General features: G+C 47.6%; 1 protein-coding gene across 1 annotated transcript; it reads right to left on the reverse strand.

Moving 5' to 3' along the window:
• Window positions 1-2,559: 2,559 nt before the first annotated feature.
• On the reverse strand, window positions 2,560-21,352 carry LOC127545681 (SEC14-like protein 3). The gene is made up of 12 exons (XM_051973118.1): window positions 21,237-21,352; window positions 15,237-15,312; window positions 13,520-13,563; window positions 13,310-13,369; window positions 12,240-12,428; window positions 11,500-11,595; window positions 10,276-10,336; window positions 8,178-8,261; window positions 5,961-6,067; window positions 5,717-5,856; window positions 5,469-5,638; window positions 2,560-4,616 (listed from the first exon to the last, which is right to left on the reverse strand). The coding sequence occupies exons 1-12, from the start codon at window positions 21,288-21,290 to the stop codon at window positions 4,495-4,497; spliced, it is 1,203 nt and encodes a 400-aa protein (XP_051829078.1). The 5' UTR covers window positions 21,291-21,352; the 3' UTR covers window positions 2,560-4,494.
• Window positions 21,353-22,234: the final 882 nt, after the last annotated feature.

Genomic DNA, 22,234 nt, shown 5'->3' on the forward strand with positions numbered 1-22,234 from the left:
CAGATATTGAGGTGAGGAGAGGGAAGAGTTCTTTGAGAACTCGATTCTTATTTTTGGTAGGTACATAAGCACCTGGGCCTGGAGAAGAGGAAGCTGGAGATGACTGGGGTAGAGAATAAAGACATCTAGGCTAGAAGTGCTGTGTTTTGTTTTGTTTTTTCCTAATTATTTAATATTTTTCCCCAGTTACATTTAAAATATATTATTTAAACATTTTTTTAAAGATTTTTGAGTTTTAGATTCTCTTCCTTATCCCCACTCACAATTAAGAACCCACATGTGAAGTTATATAAAACATTTCCCTAAAAGTCAAGTTGTGAAAGAAAAGATAACTCTCCTATCCTAATGAAAATAAAAACCCTCAAACAATTAAGTGAAAAAGAAAGAGAGAAGCAGAGAATGCTTCAGTCTGTATTCAGACACAACCAGTTCCTTCTCTGGCTATGGATAAGATTTTTCATCATATGTCCTTCAGAGTAATTGTGGATGATTGTCCTCCTGAGAATAACAAAATCATTTATAGCTGGTCATCCCAGAACATTGCTATTACTTTGTATACAGTTTGTTTGTTTATGGAGGACTTGCCAGGTTTTTTTCTTTCTGAGAGCATCCTGCTCATCATTTCCCAGAGAACAATAATGTTCCATCACAAACACAAACCACAGTTTATTGAGCCATTTTCCAATAGATGGGCATCCCTTCCATTTCCATTTTTTTTTTTGCCCTGAGAATAGAGTTGCTATGAAGATTTTTGTACATATAATTCATTTTCCTTTTTTTTTCCTTTTCTGCTTCCCCCTCCCCCCCCAAATGTCTTTTGATATCCATGCCTAGTAGTGGTGTTGTTAGGTTGAATTTGGAGTCCTTTGGAGAAGTGCCATGTTTAATTGCTAGTTCTTTGGGGGAAAATGGTTAATATTTTCTTTTCTTTTTTTTTTTTAATTTTTATTTAATAATTACTTTATATTGACACTCGTTTCTGTTCCGATTTTTTTTCCCTCCCTCCCTCCACCCCCTCCCCTAGATGGCAAGCAGTCCTTTAAATGGTTAATATTTTCTCTCCATTCCTCCTTAAGCTATGGATTTCAGAAATTAGAATCAGGATTTCTGGTATGAACCAACTTCCAAAGTATTTTAACCGTGCTGAAAATTGAACGACTGCTTCTCCCAAGTCTGCCTGTACAGCTAGCTCTAGCCCACCTTTGTATGAAGCTAATCTTTATTAGCTGGAAATCCTCTGAATTTCTTCTCTGACTCTCAGGCTTCTCATCTGTTAAGTGGGTACAACCTGAGAACATGAGCCGGCAATGTGACTCTCCTTTCATTCTCCACTAAGTTCCTAGGGGAGGGGAGAGCACAGGTGATCCTAGCCTGACCCTTGGTGGTTCAGAAGGTTTGCGTTTTCAGCTTTGAAGGTAAGCCTGCTGGCCGTGGGGATGGGATAGCAGAAGCAAGCAGCTTTGTCCGGGAGACCTCTCTCTCTCCAGGGACTGAGTCAGCCAGTTCTGTTTTTTCTCCTCCCTCCACAGGACACTGTGTCCCTGAATCAATTGACAATGTCCAGAGTGGCCTTCATAGGCAGCTTTCTCAAGGTGCTGGTTATTGTACGGTTCGGGCCTTGGGCAGGCTGCCCTGCTGCTGTGCCCCAGAGGAAGCAGTCAAAGGCCAGAGAGGACCCCCTTCAAGAAGAGCTAGTAGGGTGAGGGGCGGCTAGGTGGTGCAATAGTGGATAGAGCACCCAGCCATGGAGTCAAGAGGATCTGAGTTCAAATCCAGCTTCAGACACTTGACACTTAATAGCTGTGTGACTCTGGGCAAGTCACTTAACTGTCTCAAAAGAAAAAAAGGAGGGAGTTGGCTGCTTCTGTGGAGGGCTTGGCCATCTGGAGCTGGGAGGATGACCCTGCCCTGCTCTTTCTGCCCTGCCCCAAGGAGGAGTGCTAGTGGATGGTCACACAGCTAAGTAACTTTCCTGCCCCTGAAATAAAGCCCTTTTTAGAGGTCTATACAGTCATTGTACCTGCCCCTGCTTCTTCCTCTGATCTCCAAGAATAGGACATGGCTCTAACTGGGATACCTCTGGCCACTTCTTCCCGCCTCCCTCCTTTTCTTTACTCTTAGGCCTCCATCCACCCAAATTACCAGCCTGCCATATAGTTCTGCCTCTTTCCGACTCAAAAGCCTGTGGAGCTTGAATCCTGAAACTTACTCATGTTTCCTTGAGCCAGCCACTTTCCCTCCATGGTCTCAGTTTTCCTATCTATAAAATGGAAGGGTTGGCCCAAAGGGCCTGTTAGATCTCTTCTGGTTCTATGACTCCATAATATCAATGTGACTTCCTGACTAAGGAGAGTTAGAAGAAATAGATCACTCCCATTCCCTCCCATCTCACTTTTGGAACGGGGTCACCGAGGGAAGTCACGGGGCCTTTCTTCTGTCCTGCAGAATTTGGGGGAAGCAACATCTCCCAAAAGGCTCTGCTTGGGAGACCCGGGGTCAGAGCTTGAAGGAAAGTGTGAAATCGGTGAAAGGACCCAGAAAGGAAGCAGCCACAGCATGTTCACACACACACACAGGATAATTTATTGGTCCACACTCTTGCTGAAAGGGCTCATTGGCCCCAGCCTCCGGGCTTCGGGTCTTCCCCTCATTCTCCCTCCCTCCTCCCTTCTTCCCCGCCTTGCTTCTCACACTTGCTTTACTTTATTGTTAAAATCCTTTAATACATTAATCATCTCTCTACTGCTTCAGCTGAGCAGCTAACCCTTGGTCCTTGTAAATAGAGGAAGGAGCTCTTGGACAAGTCTCTTCCCTTCTCTCTCCTAGCCTCAGTCGCCTTCTATGTAAAAAAGGGAGTTAGACAAGAATTCTCTAATGTCCCTCCCAGCTCCGAATCGAAAGCCTCCTCCCACTTCTGACATTTCATGTTCTATCCCGGGCCCCAGCTTTGACATGCTCTGTCTAAGATTCCTACCAGCTCTAATGATCTATGAACCTGATTTTCTACAGAGCTCCAGGTCACTGACTTCCATTTATATCGCTAAGTCACTAGAGGGCGGTGGTGAGCACTGGCAGACAAAGGATGGGGGAAGGTGAGATAATTAAAGCTGGGCTGCCCAAGAATCCCTTTTTCTGACACCGTATAACTAATTCACAATATTATTTCATCGGCTTAATCTATGCTGGGCTAGCGTGCTAAGCTTGGAAAGTGGAGGGGGGCTTGGGTATCCTGAAGAAAGCCTCATCCTAGGCCCTTCCAGGATGGTTTTCCATGGGATTGTCATGAGAATTCACAAGATCACTCTCCCCTCCATCCTTTTTTCTACAGAAAGTTCCCTCCACCCACTCAGGGAGGGCTTCGATAAAGAAGGAGACAGTATACTAAGCATAAAGGAAATCGTTTAAATCAAAGGAAGCCTCAAAATTTAAGATCTGATAGAGAAGATTTTCAAAGGGGGAAGAGGAGTTTTGGAGAGAGCGGGCATTTGGCTTGTTCAGGATAAGGAACCTACAGAGACTCCTTCAAAGTAGAAGTATCCAGTAAGATATAGATAAGCCATAGAGGTAACCCACGGTGTGGACTTAACTGCTTGATATAACAGAGAGTCCACAACTGGCCTACAGAGGAAACAGAGGCAACCTATCCTGTTAGTTGTTACTAGGGAGGGAACTGACACTATTATTAACCTCTAGAGATAACCAAGAGGACTGATTAAGGGGGAATTGGCAGAGGGCAATTGACAGAGAGGAACTGACCAAGGGAAATCGGCAGAGGGCAATTGACAGAGAGGAACTGACAAGGGAAATCGGCAGAGGGCAATTGACAGAGAGGAACTGACAAGGGAAAATTGGTAAAGGAGAATTGACAGAGAGGAATTGACAAGGGAATTTGCCAGAAGGCAACTGACAGAGAGGAATTGACAAGGGAAATTGCTAGAGGAGAATTGACTGAGGGAAATTGACCTCTTAGTTAGTTACCCTGCAGAGCCCACCTCTCCCTCAAAAACTGAGTATAATGAATTCTGCCAGACAAAGTGAGATTAATCTCACAAAGAGAGAACTAATGGATACAGTCCAAAGAAGAAACTGATTGAATGGATAGAACTACCCCCTTTTAGGCCCAGCTAAGAAAAAAAAAAAGTGTCGTTGACCTGGAGAGCTGCCCAGTGAAGTCATTAACTTCTAGAGATACCCAAGAGAGTCTATGGGGAAACTGACAGCATAGTTTATTGAGGGAGCTCCCCTCCCCCAGTGTGATGAATCCACAGAGCTACCCAGTGAACTTACACGGGCAGTGTAATGGGTAATATAATTAACCAAAAGAGGTAAACTGAGAGTATAATCAACTGAAAGACCGCCCCCTCCAACAGAGTTTAGTTAACTTATAGAAGTGACTAATAGGATATAGTGAATAGGAGGTGCTGAGTCGCCCATTCCCCACTACTCACTTCCTTTGTCTTTTCTGCCCCTCCCCAACCCTTTTTCTTCCGATGTCTAGACAGGCGTGTACTCCTTGTCATACTTCTGCATTCCCTCATCGGGGAGTAGCACCTCCACAGTGAAGCTGACCTTCTTGGTGTGGACAAAGCTGTAGGTGTTGTCAAACCGCAGGACATCTGTGGGGACAGAGAAATGGGGGAGGCTGGTAAAAGCAATTAATTATATTCTCCTGAGCTTAAAGAGTTGGGCTGTCCTCGTGATTGTATTTACTGTTCTCAGTTGGATCAACTTCCTCCTACTGCATTCTCTTCTCCTTGGGAACAGCCCTCCTTTTTCCTGAGTCAGTCACCCAACACTGATTCCCACCTGGCTCCTGCCCCAGCTGGCTTAAGCTGCTCCACAGGGAAGAGGCCCAGTGTCTGAGCCCGTGTCATTTTCTTGGTACTTGGCAGCCTGTGTGGTAGTATGAATACCCACAACGGAGATGGAGTAGAAAGGAACTTTAGTTGGTTTCCTGCTTCTCACTTACTAGCTTTCTGATTATGGGTGAGTGACCTCCCCTCTTTCAGCCTCAGTTTCCTTCTCTGTAAAATGAAAATAAAATTCCCTTCCCTGACTTTCTCATAGAGTAACTGGGAGGGTAGAATTAGATAATGACTATGTAAACTAATGGTAGTTAGTTCACTAACTAAAACACTAAACATATAACTAAACTGAACACTAAAAATATAAACTAATATTACTGACCCCAAGGCAAAGAACAGGGGCAGAGTATCAAGGCATTTAGAATTGGAGTCTCAAGATTATGCGTCACCTAGTTCAATTCCCCTTGTGATATAGATGAGGAATCCCAGAGACGTTAATGACTTTTCAAGGTCACACAGGGAGGAAAGAAGAAGAAAGGAGAGGGGAAGAGAGAAGAAAGGAGAGAAAGAGAAAGGAGAAGAGAGAAGAAAAGAAAAGAGAAAGAAGAGAGGAGAGGAAAGAATCTGAGAAAGTGGAGGAAGGAGGGAGAAAAACAGACTTACACACTCCAGCCTCAGCGCAGGTAAGGCTCCCATCTTCGGGGACCATATGTGCATTGTATCTCTGGCTGGCAAGCACCTCCGTCATCTCCCCGGCTTTCTGTCGCTCCCCCATCTTGGTCTTTAGGAATACCCCAAAGCCTACATCTGCCCCATCTGACATGAACTGCCACCTGTCACGGAGAAAAGCCAAATGAAACACCCATGGAAATGTGCCGGGAGCCTCAGGTTGGGAGAGGCAGGTCCCTCACCTGAGAACGCAGCCAGGGAAGAGGATCTCATACTCCACCTGATGAGAGGATCCCCTGCTGATCTGTATTGAGTGCTCATACTGGGTCTTTACCTGGTCCCGCACATACATGGATTTGGGAACCTCACCTCCGTAGTTGATCTGGAATCAGAGTCTGGAGTGAACAGAGATATGGGTGCTACCCTCCTCATTTCCCCTCCCCTTTTCTGTTTTTTCCCTCCCCAACCTGGCCCAGGGCACCATACCTTGGTCACACACTTGGGGTTCCCATCAGGGTCTGTCAAGCTTCCCCCAAATTGTACAGGCAGTTCCTCGGGGCTTATGAGTTTCAGCAAACCTTCCTTCCAGTTGGCTGGGAGAGGGGGAGAAGGAAAAGGACAGTGGGTTACATCAGGTGGGAGTGGGAAGCTGTTCACACTTTGTGGGCTGCACTCTTAGCTCTGTAAATTAACCACTCTGTGGAGAATCTAAGTAGGCTTTCTATCCTGTTTGCTCCTGAGGCTCTCTGCCCTGTTGGTCACTGACAAGGTCACTACACTAGGTTAGGGAGCTTCCTGTACTCTCTGTATATATCCGAGTCTATATCGACTTCCTCCTCCCTGTCGTATCTCTGGAAGCAGCGATCGCAATATGTCACATTCACATGGCATTTTCCACTCCACAACTTTGGGGGTTTTGGAAGAAGAATTTGAGACTCGGAGGAATTTGTGACATGTTCCCAAGGAAATGTCGCAGACACGAGCGGCCAAGTTATTTTCCTTTTTTTTTTTTTTTTTTTTTTTTAAATCATCCTTGAATAAGTGGATCCATCACTTACCAGCTGTATGACCAGCTGTACGTTACTTAACTTGTTTGGAACAAGAAGGTTGAGTCAGAGAATCTCTAACATCTAGACCTCGGAATCTTAAAAATATTTTCCCTTCCTCCTCGACATCCTCAGCCCAGTTTGTTTTTGGAAGCAGGAGGAGGCTGTTTGAGCCCAGATGCATTGTGTGGCTGCCTAGCAACCAAATGAAAGCAGGTCAGACCAGTGGAGGCGTGCATAGAAGAGAGGGGGACTCCATTATGAGAGGGGAAAGCCAGAGGTAACAAATGAAGAGCTGACAGTCTATATTTTGGGTATTAGTTCTGTGGGATTACATTTATCCAGCTGGATGTTATTAACTACATTTTATCGTTTGGCTTTGTGAATACTCTGGCTGTTAAAGTGAAATTTACAAGGGATAAAGGGGTTCCAAAATCATTTTCACTAGAACAAGGTGGGAGAAGAATGGCTAAACAGATGGGCATTTTTTAAAAGATCTGGGGGTTTCGGATGATCACAAGTGCAATCTGGCAATCATAAAAGCTAACATCTTAGACTACATGGAGAGAAGTTTTGAGTTCAGGAAAGATCAGGAAAAGGATGGATCCTTCGGTACTCTGTGCTGGGCAAAGCTCATCTGGAGTTCTAGGTTCAGTTCTGGATGCCAAAATTTAGGAGGTCATCGACAAACTGGATAGGTTCCCAAGGAGGGTGGTCAGGATGGGGAAGGATCTAAAGTCCATGGCACAGGAGGATGGGGCGAAGGAAGTATGGATGTTTAGCCTGAACAAGAGGCATCTTTAGGTCTGTGTAAGACTGTCGTCTGGAGGAGGAAGGGATGTACTTTGTTCTGTGGGGCTCAAAGAGACAGACCAAGGAGCCATGGGTGGGAGTTATTACCCTGGGAGAAATTTAGGCTGTTGTCAGGACAAACTTCCTAGCGATGAGAGCTCTCCATAATTAGACCAGGCTTCCTTGGTTGATATTCCCCACATGGGGAAGCTAAAAACACCATTGGAAGGGATTTTTCTCTGGGTGTAGTTTGGACTCCATGACCTCTGGGACCCCTTTCCACTCTGAGATGCTGGGATATTGGGACAGGGATTTCTTTGGGTTCAGGATGCCTTCTTGAGTTTTTCTGCCAGGGCCACTCTACTCAGCAAGTTTGGGGGCTTTACCACACTCTGTTGGGTCTCTCTCTATGCTTATTGTACTTTGTAGGGTATCCCTACAGGTTCATGGTGTCCTATCAGGTGCTGCTTCAGGCTAACTCTTGGTTAATCCATTGTAAGTTGACTATAACCTTTTTTAGTTGTTGTTGAGAGAATTCAGCTTCTCCAACTCGACACATGAGCTTACAAAGGGCCTGAGACGATGGTGAATTGCTATGAGACATACCTGCTCCTCATGGTGCCCAAGTCATTCTTAGTCCAGTTCTTGGGAAAGCCCATTGGTGACAGCACTTGAGGGAGGAGGAGATGGGAGAGAAGGTTGAGGAGGGGGAGGAAAATAAGAGGAAGAGGAGAATGAAGAGGAAGGAAAAGAGTGAAGAAGAAAAGAGAGGAGGAAGAAGGAAAAAAAGGAAGAGAAGGAAGAAAAGGAAGAGGAAGAAGAGGAGAAAGAGGAGGAAGATGAAGAGGAAGGTAGAGTTACTCACTTCCCAGGACGACAATCTTCCTGCGAGTGTCTTCACTCAGGAAGGGTTTCATGAGATTGTAGCCCACAGGGAAGAGTTTGGTGGCTAGAAAGAGAAATGTGGAGAGGCTGGATGAGAAGTTCCGCGGCTACAACCTCGGAGAAAGCACTGTGCTGGTAGTACCACGGCAACCCTGGACAGCTCCGGGCAGTCAAAGGTAATTAAAAACCAATTATGTGTGGCCACTGGGTTCTGGAGGAGATAGAAAGTTCTATGGAAGACACCATCCCGGCCCTCGTGGGGCTTACAGTTTAATAGAGGAACAGTAGTCTTTATTTTGGGAGAGAAGGCAGAGGAGGGGGAGGAAAATAAGGAAGAGGAAGAGGAGAATGAAGAGAGGAAGGAAAAGAGTGAAGAAGAAAAGAAAGAGGAGGAGGAATGAAAAAAGAGAAGAAATAACATGAAGAGGAAGAAGAGGAGAAAGAAGAGGAAGAGGAAGAGGATCCAGACTGGTTCTCCCTCAAGGGACAATCTAATTGTGTGAGATGTAAATAACAAATGGAAAAGAATAGGAGAAAGATAAAAGGGTAGCGCTAAGGAGAATGGCATTGACCCTTAGGGCAGACTGACTTGGTGTTGCAAGCACTGGATTTGTGGTCAGGAGCGCATGGCCTCATACCCTGCCTCTGACACCCTAGTTGTGTGAACCTGGACAAGTCACTTAACCACTGTTTGCCTCAACTTCTTCATCTTTAATTTGTTGATAATGAGAGCAGCTTAATCATGTCTCAAGGCTAAAAGGAGATATTTGTAAAGCACTTTGGAAACTTTAAAATGCTATATAAATGCTATTTCTATATGGATGCCTATATTGGATTTACATCTATTTTTACCATATTTAACATATATTGAATTATTTGCCATCTAAGAGAGGGGGTCGGGGAAAAGGGGAGAAATTGGAACACAAGGTTTTGCAGGGGTCAATGGTGAAAAATTATCCTTGTATATGTTTTGAAAATAAAAAGCTTCAATAAAAAAAAAGAAATAAATGCTATTTCGATGATGATGATGATACTAGCCACCTACTATCAGAACTAGCTGTTCTGATCCTGTTCTTTTCCACCTGTCTGAGCCTTTGTCCCAGCCATTCTGCAATAGACTTCTCCCACATTCCCATATGTCTTTCCCTAGTTCAAGTACCACCTCCTCCAGGAAGCCCTCCCTAAGAGTTCTGAGTAATTTCTCCCTTCCTTAATATCTCATAGCCTGAGATCTTTCCTGATCTTTCCTCCTCCAGCTCCTGGCATGGCCCCCCCCTGAAATCGCCCTGTTCGTATTTTGTATCGGCTTTTATTTGTGCATGTTGTTTCCTTTAATAAACTGTAAATGTCCTGAGGGCAAGAATTGGTTTGTTTTGGTCAAAGTTACCCCAGAGCCTCCTGTCCCAAAGCTGATTCTTAATTGAAGTGAATTACAGAATCGCAGAATTTGAGAGATGAAAGCGTTCTTTTTTGGGTCCAATCCATCCATGAAAGGAATCGCCATTATAACATGCCCAGTGAGGAGGCGTCATTCACTCTCTAAGGGTGGGGAGCTCACCACTCTCAGGAGCCCATTCTACCTTGTCATAGCTCTTGTTGTCTGGATCTTTGTCCTGATACCGAGCCTGATTCTGCTTCTTTCTATGTCCTGTTCTCTGCTTCTAGATCTGTCCTTTTGGACTAAATGGAACAATTGAATCAAGACAGGGCAGGCCTGACTTTGGGTATTTTTCAGAAGAAACTCTGGGGTAAAGATGACTTGTCCAAGGTCATCAGATTGGTAAGTGAGGGAACCTAGACTTGAACTGGATCTTGTGGTTCCCAGGTCAGCCGTGAAGAGAGTTGGTAACTGGCTTGCCTGTGGTCCACAAACCCTATCAACAAACAAGTGTTTCTTAAGCATCTACTATGTGCTGTGGGTTGGGCTAAGACAAAAATGAAATTATTCCTGTCAGTGCCTCTGGGGGGCAGCAGTGTTGTCTTTCCACCGTAGGCATGAGTGGAGGCACCCCCAGTCCTGTGCCATGGGTCTCTCCAGCGCTCTTGTCCTTCTGGGGGCAGGGTGGGACCAGACTTACCCTTTATAATGAGCATGAACTTGAGTCTCTCAGGGTAGTTCTCTTCCAGAAGACTGAAAAACTGTGGAGTCAAGGTGGGTGCCCATTAGACTCTAGAGAGTCCTCTGCCCCGGGCTCCTGGGCACGCCGAGGCCTTCCCTCCATCCCCCCAACCCAGAAGTTTCAAGAAACCAGAATAAGGACGTCTTGGGAGGCACGACCTCCCAAAATTTAGGGTCTCCCCTTCCCCATAATTAGCCCTCTCTGGGGGATCTATCCCACACTACACAAATGAGCTCTCTCAGTCTTGTGAGACACAAGTAAAAGGCAGAGAACCTCAGCTCAAATTTTGTTCCTGCTAATAATAATTTCGACTCGACTTTTGGACTCTACGGCCACTTTTCCATCTATGGTGACTGTCTTTCAATCTCATGTTAGAGCTAAGGATAAGGACTGGTCTTGTGACTTCACTGGTAGATCAGCACCATGATGAAGTGGACAGTTCACTGACGAGGAGTGGAACATCTTTGGTTCAAATCTCTTCTTGGAGACTTAGAATTGTGTGGTTGTGGGCAACTCCCTTAATTTCAGTGTGCCTCAGTTTCTTCATATGCACATAAGAGAGGGTTTGGACTGTGCTCTGTGGTTCCTTCCAGCCCTGAATCTGTGATCCCAGATCTCACTTTCTCAGTGAGAATTCTCTTGGAGAATTGTTTAACACTGAAAAGTGAAATGATTTATTCATTCAGGCCAGGTGGGTCTGAAGGAAGATTTGAATCTAGGTGTTCCTGGTTCTGAGGCCATCTCTCTCTCCATCCTCTTAATCCCATTTTACAGATGAGAACAGTGAAGGTCAGGGGGATGAAGTAGTTTCTCCAAGGTCACGGAAGGTATCAGAGGCAGGATTTGAAACTAGGCTTTCACTCCAAGGCCAGCTCTCCTGCCCCGCCAAACTCTTTCTCCAGTTAAATAAAAGGATAGTCCCCCCCACCTCCCAGGCAAGTGGGGTTAAGTGACTTGCCCAGAGTCACACAGCTAAAAAGTGTTAAATGTTTGAGGTCAGATTTGAACTCAGGTCCTCCTGACTTCAGAGTTGGTGCTCTATCCACTTCACCACCTAGCTGCCCAGTAAGAGGATTGTTTGGACTCTGCCATAGATCACGCTCACTCCCTAAAGGAAATTTTATCCGAGCTCCCAGGGGCCCCATAGCTGGCCTAGAGAGAAGCCTGCACGGCCTGACCCACCTCCTGGTACGTTTCCACCAAGGGCTTCCAAAAGTGCTTCAGCCCCAGCCCCTCACAGTCAAAGATCATCACGATGGTCTCGATCTTCTTCCCAAGCTGCAGGGAGGGGGAGGACAAATGAGCTCCTGGGAGCTCCACTGGATGGGGGAGGGGGGAGAGGAGTCAGAGAGCTGGGAGCCCTCCGAGGCAGGAGAGGTGGCAGCTGTGGGAGGGTCTTTGGAACGTAGAGTTCAGAGCTGCAGGAACTTTAGACCGTTTAGTCCCATTTCCTTCACTTTATGGATGAAGGAATAGGCGGATGCAGAGAGATACGGAGATGTATGTACGTGCACATGTGAATATACATATATATGTGTGTGTATATAAAAGACACAGAGACAGAGGGAGAAACAGAGAGAGACAAGAGAGATACACAGAGAGAGACAGAGAGACAGAGAGAGACAGAGACAGAGACACACAGAGAGAGACAGAGAGACAGAGACAGAGACAGAGAGACAGAGAAAGAGAGAGAACAAAGGAAGAGGAGGAAGAAGAGAAAGACAGATAGATGGAAGGAGAGACAGACAGACAGACAGAGAGGGAGATAGATCTTGCCTCAGGTTACCCAGAGAGTCAGTAGCAGCATCCCAGCTTTCTTAGCCCTCAGCCAGGGCCAGAGCCAATGGCAGCACCTGCCTCTCCCTGTCCCCTCCCTGTCCTTGTCCTGGACTGTCCTGCCCATTGCCCGCCTCCGGTCTCACCTTCTCAGTCTGCAGGTCACACTCCCGCATGATACGTTCGCAGTCCCGCATCTTGGCCTTGAGGAAGTCCTGCTTGGTCACCGAGAAGAGGATCCCCTTGGGGTCCAGGGGGCCGACGATGTCGTACCAGATGGGGCAGCCGTCCCGGTCGTAGCCACAGAGGCCTCCCGGCATGTACTTCTGGATCACCTGGGCAGGGCAGACAATGGGAGGGCGGGCCCAGCTCGGCGAGGGGCTCCTGGGTTCTGACCTGGCCTGGCTGTGGGCGACCCCAGCTAAATCACTTCCCTTCTCTGGGCCTCAACGGACCTCTAAGGGCGGGGCCCATGGGGCAGGCTGTGGGCTGCTTTGGGGGCCGAGGTTCTTCATGTGGATGTTCTCCCCAAGAATACAGGTCACACAAATCAGCCAGGTATACAGTAGGTGCTCCATAATAGCACTTCTGTAGCCTTCGATGGGGCACAAAGGGGTTTCCTCAGGCCTAGTTCTTAGTGCCAGCATCCCCATCCCCATTCCCCAGCTGAGGACAGAGGTCAAGAGAGATGGAGACCCTAGCTATGGAAACAGTCTTAGAATTCGAACTCGGGTCTGCCTTTGAGCCCAGCAAGCTTTTAACTCTCACACACAACATATATGTATACACACATACACACACATAAATATATACAATACAGATATACACATAAATGCACATGTACATGACAATATATCAATATATATACCTACATGTGTATACACATATAAACACACGTATACATAATACATATGTGTATATATACATATATACAACACATATATAGACATAATACATATAGATACACATATATATATAATATTTGATTTTTCCCCAATTACATGTTAAAACTCTTAACTTTCCTTTTGTTTTGAGTACCAAATTCTGTCCCCTCCCACCTCCCGGACGTTCACTGCTTTTGTTTCCCCGAGCACAACCACATAAAGCCGCCATTGCTCCGCAGTTGCCCGACAAATGTCCGCTGGGCGGAGGAACGACGTGGGGAGCGGGTTCGGCTGCTTTGGCGACTCCGCCTAGGCCCCGGGGGCCGCCTCACCTCCGGCGGCTGCCAGTCGAGGATGTGTTCGATGTCCATGCTCTTCCGGAACTCCATATACTACACAGAGACAAGGGGTGGTGCGTGTGAGCCTAGTCGGGCTTGGGGGGAGGGGGGTCACTATCTCTTAGCCTAGGGTGTCAGGAAGGGGAAGGGCGTGGGCAGGAGTGGGCAGCTCAGAGCCAAGTGCGGGGGCAGGGGCAGACCCACCTTTCGAACCATGGATTCTGACTTCTGCAGGTCGAAGTTTCGAGCTGTGGAGACAAAAAGAGGAGAAAGCCATAGCGGAGACAGGGCGATGTAGGGGGTGGCGAGTCAGGGCCAGATCCGGGCAGACTTCTGTTCCCTACGGTCTGTGTGACCCTGGACAGGTCACAACCTTCTAAGGCTTTCAGAAGAGCCTTTGAGACTAGAAGGGGCAGAGAAGGTTCCGTGATAGCCACAGTTCTTCACCAGGAAGATACTGAAAGGAGGCTAATGAAATCCCAGGTCCCCCGTTCCTGTCCAAAGTCATGGGGCACTTTACAATTTACAAAGCCTTTTCGCCGGCATTTCTTGGCTATTAAAGGAAGAACTCTTTCCTTACAGCTCTGAAATAGAGGCACAAGAATTTGAATCCCTTCTTACAGATGGGGAAACTGAGTCACTTGCCAAGAGCCACACGGTTAGTAAGCTGGGATTCAAACCCGGGGCCAACCTGGCTCCCTTTCCAGCACCGGACTTTCTGCTCCCCTAAATTGCCTCCAAAATTTCGTCTGAGCCTCAGCAGCCCCACATGAGCAAGTGTTCTTGTCTTCATTTGCAGCTGCAGAAATGGAGGCTCCCAGGCCTTAGAAGTGCAAGGCGGCCTTAGCGCCCTAGACACAGCTGGCAGAGCTCCCCTTTCCCCTCTTTCAGCGATGAGGAGGCTGAGGCTCAGGGAGGCCGGGACTTGCTCAAGGGGACTTGGAGGTAAATGGCCCGGCCAGGACTCAAACCCGCTCTTCGGGCCCGGGTACAGGAGGGGGATATGCCCCCGGTCTGCCGGCTTAGGAAACGCCTGAACTCAAACTCAGGTCCCCGACTCCATGTCGGGGGCTTCTCTCCAGGCCACCTGGAAGGGTGGGGAATTGAGAAAAGCTGGGCCTCGGCTCTCCCTCCCATCCCCCAGAGATGTGTGTATGGGTGGTGGGGCACAGATTGTTCCTCTCAGGTGTCTTTCTTTAGTCTTCACCCTGAAAAACTCCATGAAAACAGGGAGGTGGCGCAGTGGATAGAGCACCAGCCCTGAAGTCGGGAGGACCCGAGTTCAAATCTGGCCTCAGACACTTGCCATGTCCTGGGTAAGTCACTTAACTCCAATTATCTCAGTGAAAAGAAAAGAAAAGGAAAGAAGAGAAGAGAAGAGAAGAGAAGAGAAAAGAAGAGAAGAGAAGAGAAGAGAAGAGAAGAGAGAACAGGGAGATTATGTAGCCCCAAAAGGCAGTGGGACATAATGGAAAGAGCTCTGAATATACATAGAAGCTTGCGTTCAAATTCTGACTCTGCTGCCTACTATCTATGTGATCTGGAGCAAGACCCTCCCCTTCTCTGGACCTCAGTTTCCCCATCTGTAAAAGAGGATTAGATGAACTGATCTCAGAAGTCTCTTCCAGCTCTTAACCTATGATTCTGTTACTTGGACCCAGCCTGAAAATGTCTGAGTTGATCAGGAAAGGACATCAACATTTACATAAATGGGGCCCCTCCCTAGCCTGCCTCAGCCCTTCATCACGCTTCTCATTCACGTGATGTTGTCATTGTCATCCACGTCTCCAGTAAGACGGGTCAGGGACGGGCGGGGATCTCATCGTTGGCCCTTCATGCTGCCCAGTGCTCGAAGATATCACACCAAAGTGCCCCCCGGGGATGTAGCATGTTCCCCCTCTGCCCTCGCCTCCCTCCTCACCTCGGAGCCAGCGCAGGAGGAAGTAGTCATCGGGATTGGGGACGTTGGGCAGTATATCCTGGACGTTCTCCCGGAACTGTGGAGAGAGAAGGTGGCCCAGGAGTTTCCTATGGAGCATCCTGAGGCATCAGGACCACAACAAGTGACAGCTCCTCCCTCCCAGCCAATGGCTCTTCCAAAGGCTGGGGGGCATCCCTCAGGCCGGAGGGCCCCATGGAAGTGACAGTCAGGAGCAATGTAGGGAGGGGGGCCCTATGGTCTGATCCCTGACACTTGGTCAGCATTCTGCCAAGGCAGAGGCTCTGGGGCCTTGGCTCCCAGTACAGGGAGAAGGGCCATGGCCTTGAAGTCTAGAAGCTCTACCACAGCCACCCCTCCCCCATCCGATCTGGGAAATGGTGAGGGAGTGTTGGGAGGACAGGCATGAGTGGGGCGGAGCCAGGAACTTTCCCCTCAGTGTGTTCATGAAACTCAAAAGGGGAAAACAGCAATTTCAAGGAGGACCCGGCGGGCCCAAGGTGACCTCATTTCTTTGGCTCCTGTGGCATTTTCACCTTTCGTACTGGGACACAAGGTGTGCAGGAGGCCGAGGGAGGATTTATTAAGCTCTTACCACGTACCCAGCAACGGGCTAAGCGCTTTGCAAAGAAAAGAGAGATTTAACTGAATGGAGATAGAACCGAAATCCAGGGGCCAGAGGGTTCTGGGCCCTGTTCTGCCTTGAGCTCATTGGGCCATCCAGAAAAGTCATCCCCCAGCTTAGAAGCCCTTTGTTTTCTTCTCTGCTAAATGAGGATTAGACTGGGGAGTGCCTGCGGTTTCCCCCCAAACCCTCCCCACTGTTCAACTTCCCTGTCCATCCCCCAGCCTCTCTGCCTCTTTCTTATCCCTGACTCCAAACTGAAACAGCCTTCTCCAAAGAGACCAGTGGTCTGCTAATTGCCAATGGTCTTTCTCAGTCCTCATCCTTGCTGACCTCTCTGCAGCTGCTGACACCATCTATAGCTCCCGCTGTCCTCCTGGAGCTTTACCTTCTCTTTCCTTCTGGGTAACTGAAAGTCACACGGGTGAGTTTCCTACAAAACCTGTGAGATCTGTACGTAAACCAGTTGGAAACCTAATTTTCTGACCTTTAAAACTATCTTCCAGATGAGATGTTTTAGTGGGCTTCAAACCAACTGAATATATTAGAAAGATTAAAAAGCAACACTTTCTAATGAGATGGTTTTTTTTCTCCCTTAAGGACGAGGTCTTCGCGTTTGGCCCACCCTGGAAGTTCAAGGGATCGCCATAGGTCTAGCTGATCCGTTTGGATGAAAACTTATCCAGGGACTTCAGCCCCTCTTTAGGCAGGTGCTCAGTGCAGGTGGTTCACCGTATTACTATTAGATTACGTGCAGACACCCAGCCAATTTAGCCCACTGCAGTTCATAATCCTGGAGACCCTCCTCAACATGGCTGGGAGGTGGGATTATAGACCTGGACCACCTCTTCCCATTGGTTAGTAAGAATCAGCTGACTGACAGGGAAGAACGGGATGGATCAGGAGAATTTCATCAAAAAACTTGATATGATTGGCAGCTAGGGACTGAAAAAGGAGCATCAGGATTTGACAAACCTGGCCAATGATACCGTTCTTCCATCTTGACCACTTTTCACAGGGTCTGCTTAATAAATGCTTATTCATTGACTAACTGACAGAGCTCTGAGAAATACCCTCATCAACCAGGGCAGCCATTAAAATCAGCTATTGGAAGAAACTAAATTTAGAATCAAATGACCTTGGAATCACTGATCACAAAGTGAAGGAAGAGATTTGGGGTGGGGAAGAGAATAAGCATTTATTAAGTACCTACTGTATACTAGGCACTGTGCTAAAATCTGTAAGATGAGATGTTTTGTATACTTAAGGCAAAACTGATATGATTATAAGGGAAGTCCCACCCAGCTTCCTTCCTCAGGCTTTTCTCATGGGGTCCTACCTGGTACCGTGATGTCACAAGTGGAGACCAAGCAAAGTTAATATTTAGAATTGAACCAGCTATACCCAGCGAAAGAACTCTGGAAGATGACTATAAACCACTACATGGAATTCCCAATCCCTCTATCTTTGTCCGCCTGCATTTTGGATTTCCTTCCCAGGCTAATTGTACACTATTTCAGCGTCTGACTCTTTTTGTGCAGCAAAATAACTGTTTGGACATGTATACATATGTTGTATTTAACATATACTTTAACATATTTAACATGTATCGGTCAACCTGCCATCTGGGGGAGGAGAGGAGGGGAAGGAGGTGAAAAGTTGGAACAAAAGGTTTGGCAATTGTCAATGCTGTAAAATTACCCAGGCGTATAACTTGGAAATAAAAAGCTATAATTAAAAAATAATTTTAAAAATTTAATATTTAAATCCAGATTCAAATTTCTACTGTTTTGTTGCCCCAAAATACTTGCTCTATTTTACCAAATGATTGCTTGAGCCTCGTGGTCCTTGTTTCTGAAGGGGCCCAGCTCACACAAGCCATGAGGCTGGCCGAGATTGCATCGGCAGGGGCTCTGCTTTGCCCTTCCTGCCAGCCTGGAAGTTCCCTGAGGGCAGGGTCTCTGGAGTTGTGTCTGCGTCGCTCCCAGACACTCCCCATCAGTGCCTACCCCCAGCACAGAGCAGAGACCTCAAGGAAGACTCAGTGCAAATGGCCTCAGGGAGGAGGGGTAGAGGAGGGATGGAGGAAGGATAGAAGAGGGATGGAGGAGGGGTGGAGGAGGGATAGAGGAGGGATGGAGGAGGGATGGAGGAGGGATGGAGGAGGGGTGGAGGAGGGATGGAGGAGGGATGGAGGAGGGGTGGAGGAGGGGTGGAGGAGGGATAGAGGAGAGATGGAGGAGGGATGGAGGAGGGGTGGAGGAGGGGTGGAGGAGGGATGGAAGAGGGATAGAGGAGGGGTGGAGGAGGGATAGAGGAGGGATGGAGGAGGGGTGGAGGAGGGATAGAGGAGGGATGGAGGAGGGATGGAGGAGGGATAGAGGAGGGATGGAGAAGGGATAGAGAAGGGATGGAGGAGGAATGGAGGAAGGATGGAGAAGGGATGGAGGAGGGATAGAGGAGGAATGGAGGAGGGATGGAGGAGGGATGGATGGGCCTTAGAGGACAGGATCCAGAGCCTGAACTTGGAATTGCTTTTCAGGTCCTGCTTCTGGGGTCTCCTACCCCACCTAAGGTGCCCTCCTCTCCCCGAGTCTTTTTTTCCTTCTATCTGCCTGTCCCCACCTTACTTTGTTCCCCACAGAGTAGTAAGACCCCGTGATTAGCCTTTGGGCCTGGGCCAGCAGGGTCAAATAAAAATGGGGAACACCGGCAGGAATGCTTTAATTAAAAAAAAAAGAAGTTTTTTTTTTGTTTTCATCCAGCAAACAATCCTCCCCCAAATACATGCCCCCCTCTGGTGAAATGCTATTTTCTATATTTAAGGACTCATCTGTCTCTACATATTACCTGCCTTTCCCTAATGAAAATAGGGGTCCTCTAGGGCAGCTAGGTGGCGCAGTGTATGGAACACCAGCCCTGAAGTCAGGAAGACCTGAATTCAAATTTGACCTCAGACACCTAACATTTTCTAGCTGTGTAATCCTGGGCAAGTCACTTAACCCCAATTACCTCAGCCAAAAAAAAAAAAAAAAAAAAAAGCGGGAGGGGGTGAAGCTAGGCGGTTCAATGGATCCCTGAAGTCAAGAGTTCAGATCTGCCCTCAGACACTTAACACTTCCTAGCTGTGTGACCCTGGGCAAGTCACTTAATCCCAATTGCCTCAGCAAAAATAAATAAATAAATAAATGAAATAAAAAGAAAAGAAAAATAAAAGAAAATAGGAGTCCCCTGAAGGAAGGTCCTCTGTCCCCCCCTCACTCCCAGCATTTTTGTTTTAATATCCCCAGTGCTTATGTAACAAATGCTTTGTAGTTGACTGTTAAAAGCCTGCTTCTTGCAGATCCCTGGGCTTAGCTCTGCTAAGAAAATAAACTGGGCCTTACTCCCTGAGTTCTCTTTTGGCTCTGACACTTCCTACCTATTTTACTTCACCTCTGTCAGCCTCGGTCTCCTCCTCTGTAAAATGGGGACAAAAATGATACCTACCTGCCAGGGTTATTATGGGGACAAGTTGCTGTGGTCTTTGTAAAATACTTGGCGGGCGCTTCAATCATTTCGGATGCTTACTAGCATGGATGGGCATTATTGGCTTTTCAGGACATCGTCCAGGGGACAGACCTTTTTTCCTGTTTGTGCCCCGTCTCTTCCCCACTAGAATAGGGAATGCTGGGATGGGAATGTGGAAGGGCTTTCCCATAATCCCTCCATGTGGCCCTGGGTCTGTCCGTTCCCTTCCTGGGCTTCCATCTCCTCAGGCACAAACTAGGGGGATTGAGGTGGGGTCTTTGAGCTCCCGAACCATTGCTACACTGGTCCCAGCTGCTCATAGAACCTTCCTTCTCACTGGTTTTTGTTCTTTCCGAGCCAGCAAAATAGCTTTTTTATCCTGGGACAAAGCAGTGTATGTATGTGAGTGAGTGTGAGTGTGTGTGTGAGCGTGTGAGATTGTATAAGTGTTTAAATATGTATGGGTGTGAGCGTGTAAGATTGTATAAGTGTGTAAGTATGCATGTGTGTGAATGTGTGTGTAAATATGTAAGCTTGTATAAGTATGTAAGTATGCATGTGTGCAAGTGTGTAAGATTGTATAAGTGTTTAAATATGTATGTGTGTGAGCGTGTAAGATTGTATAAGTGTGTAAGTATGCATGTGTGCGAGTGTGTGTGTAAATATGTAAGATTGTATAAGTATGTAAGTATGTATGTGTGCAAGTGTATGTGTGTGAGTGTATAAGTGTGTCTATGTGTCTGTGTGTGTTGGGGAGATCAGGGAGGGGCTCACGTGGGGTGGGGAATGGTAGGGTGCTATACTCTTAAGGGCTTGTAGCTAGGGGTGCCACCGAGGGGACAGGGGACATGCTTCTGAATGGGGAGGAGCATAATGGGATAAGAGCATCCCAGGGCAGGAGAGGATGGGGAGAGGGGCCCGTGCCATGATGTTCTTGGTGGCACCCTCTCAGTTTCCAGCTTTGGAACAAAGCTCCATTGGCCCCTCCTAGTTATAGGTCTGGGTGGATCCATCAAAGACCCATTTCCACCTTTCTCATTGAGTGAATGTGGCCCTGGGGAAGGAGAGGAGTCTCAGAATAAGCCTGAGGGCTGTGGGGGGGGAGGCAGAGGGGACTAATTCAAAGCCCTCTCCTGCTTCTATTAGCTCTCTGACTTTGGGCAAGCCCCTTCCTCTCTTTGGGACTCAGTTTCCTCATCTGTAAAATGGAGGAGTTGGCCTAGATCTCATCTTTCCCAACCTCTCCTAATTCCAGCCCAAAGCCCGATTGTACAAAGTTGCTTCCATGCGGTCTTGCCCATTGGATTGTGAACTCCTTGAGGGCCTTTTACCTTTCTTTGTACCTCCAGTGTTTAGCAGAGTACCTGGAACACAGTAGGTGTTTAATAAATGCTTACTGACTGACAACTATGGATGGACTCTACAGAATCATGTAGGAAGCCTACAGTCATAAATGAAAGACATATTAAATTTCAGTCATAGGTTGGTCACCATAAAGATGTCATTGTTTTTCCATCCAAATTCACGGGCCCTCCGAAACTTATCTGTGGAGCCCTTGGGGATTGGTAGATCTTGTGAAGAATCCCTGGGCGAGGTGATCTGGGGCCGATCCACCTCTGAATCATAAGGTGAGGCAAGGATTATTATCCCCACTTTATGGATGAGAAAACTGAGGTCTTGAGAAGGGAGCTAAAGGGACTCCAACTCAGGTCTTCTGTCTGTAGGCCTGGAGTGTTCCCCTCACCCCTCGCCCTTCAGTTCTACTCGGGACCTCCTGTCAGTCTCCTGGGGCGGCTGTTGTAGGGAAGTGCACGGGGCCCCTGAGTAGGCAGAAGGATCTCTCTCACCTTAGCCAGAGCCTCTGCCTGCTTGGGGCTTAGGTCCCCAACTCGCCCACTCATGTCGACCGGCTGTGTGTTCTCCTGTGGCTTCCAGGAGGATCCCAGGACCCGACTTGGGCCAGGCCAGGGCAGCCCAGCTTTTTGCCAGGAGCTTCTGGGCCGGCCTCCAAGCCCAGCCCCCTCCTTGGCTCAGCGCCCCTGTTGCCTCTTACATAATTGAGATTAAGTGTGGATCCTCCCTCCCTCTCCCCCCAGTTCCCTACCCCTCTTGGCTGGGCCCTTAAGCAAATGTGAGTCAGGGAGCCCAGGTTCAAGGCCTCGGTCCAGCTGGATGGAACAGGAGGGCTGGGAACGGAACGCTGCATTGGGAAGAGGGAACCCAAGCTGCTCTGGGCTGGCTGAAATCGGTCTCCTGAGACCCAGGGAAATCGCGGCGACCTGCGGGGCTGGGCCCGGCCTGACTTAGGGCTGTCAGAAGCAGTTAGGCTCAAGATTAGAATGAAACAAGACACTGTACCACCGCCCTTTAACAAAAGGAGATTTACCCAACAATAGCTTGGAAGGGATACAGGCAGGGCACTGAGGCGCAAAGAGCTTGACCAATTTGGAGGGGGAAAACAGTCTAGCCCAGGGCTCAAGGACCACACCTGGACCTTGTACAAGTGCGTGTGTACAGTGTGACCTTGTACAAGTCCCTCCCTAACCCCTGGGTCTCAGTGGCCTCCCTTCTACGGGGCAGGATTAGAGTAAGTTCTTTTTAGGGTTTGTCCTAGTTCTAACATTGTATTTTTTTTTAATTTTAATAGCTTTTTATTTACAAGTTCTATGCATGAGTAATTTTTCAGCATTGACAATTGCCAACCTTTTTGTTCCAATTTTTCTCCTTCCCCCCTACCCCCTTCCCTAGATGTCAGGATGACCAATACATGTTAAATATATTAGAGGATAAATTAAATACAAAATAAGTATACATAACATTGTATTTTTAAAAGTGTTCTTAGGAC

Source organism: Antechinus flavipes, chromosome 1 (assembly GCF_016432865.1).
Source record: "Antechinus flavipes isolate AdamAnt ecotype Samford, QLD, Australia chromosome 1, AdamAnt_v2, whole genome shotgun sequence".
NCBI classification, from domain to species: Eukaryota; Metazoa; Chordata; class Mammalia; order Dasyuromorphia; family Dasyuridae; genus Antechinus; species Antechinus flavipes.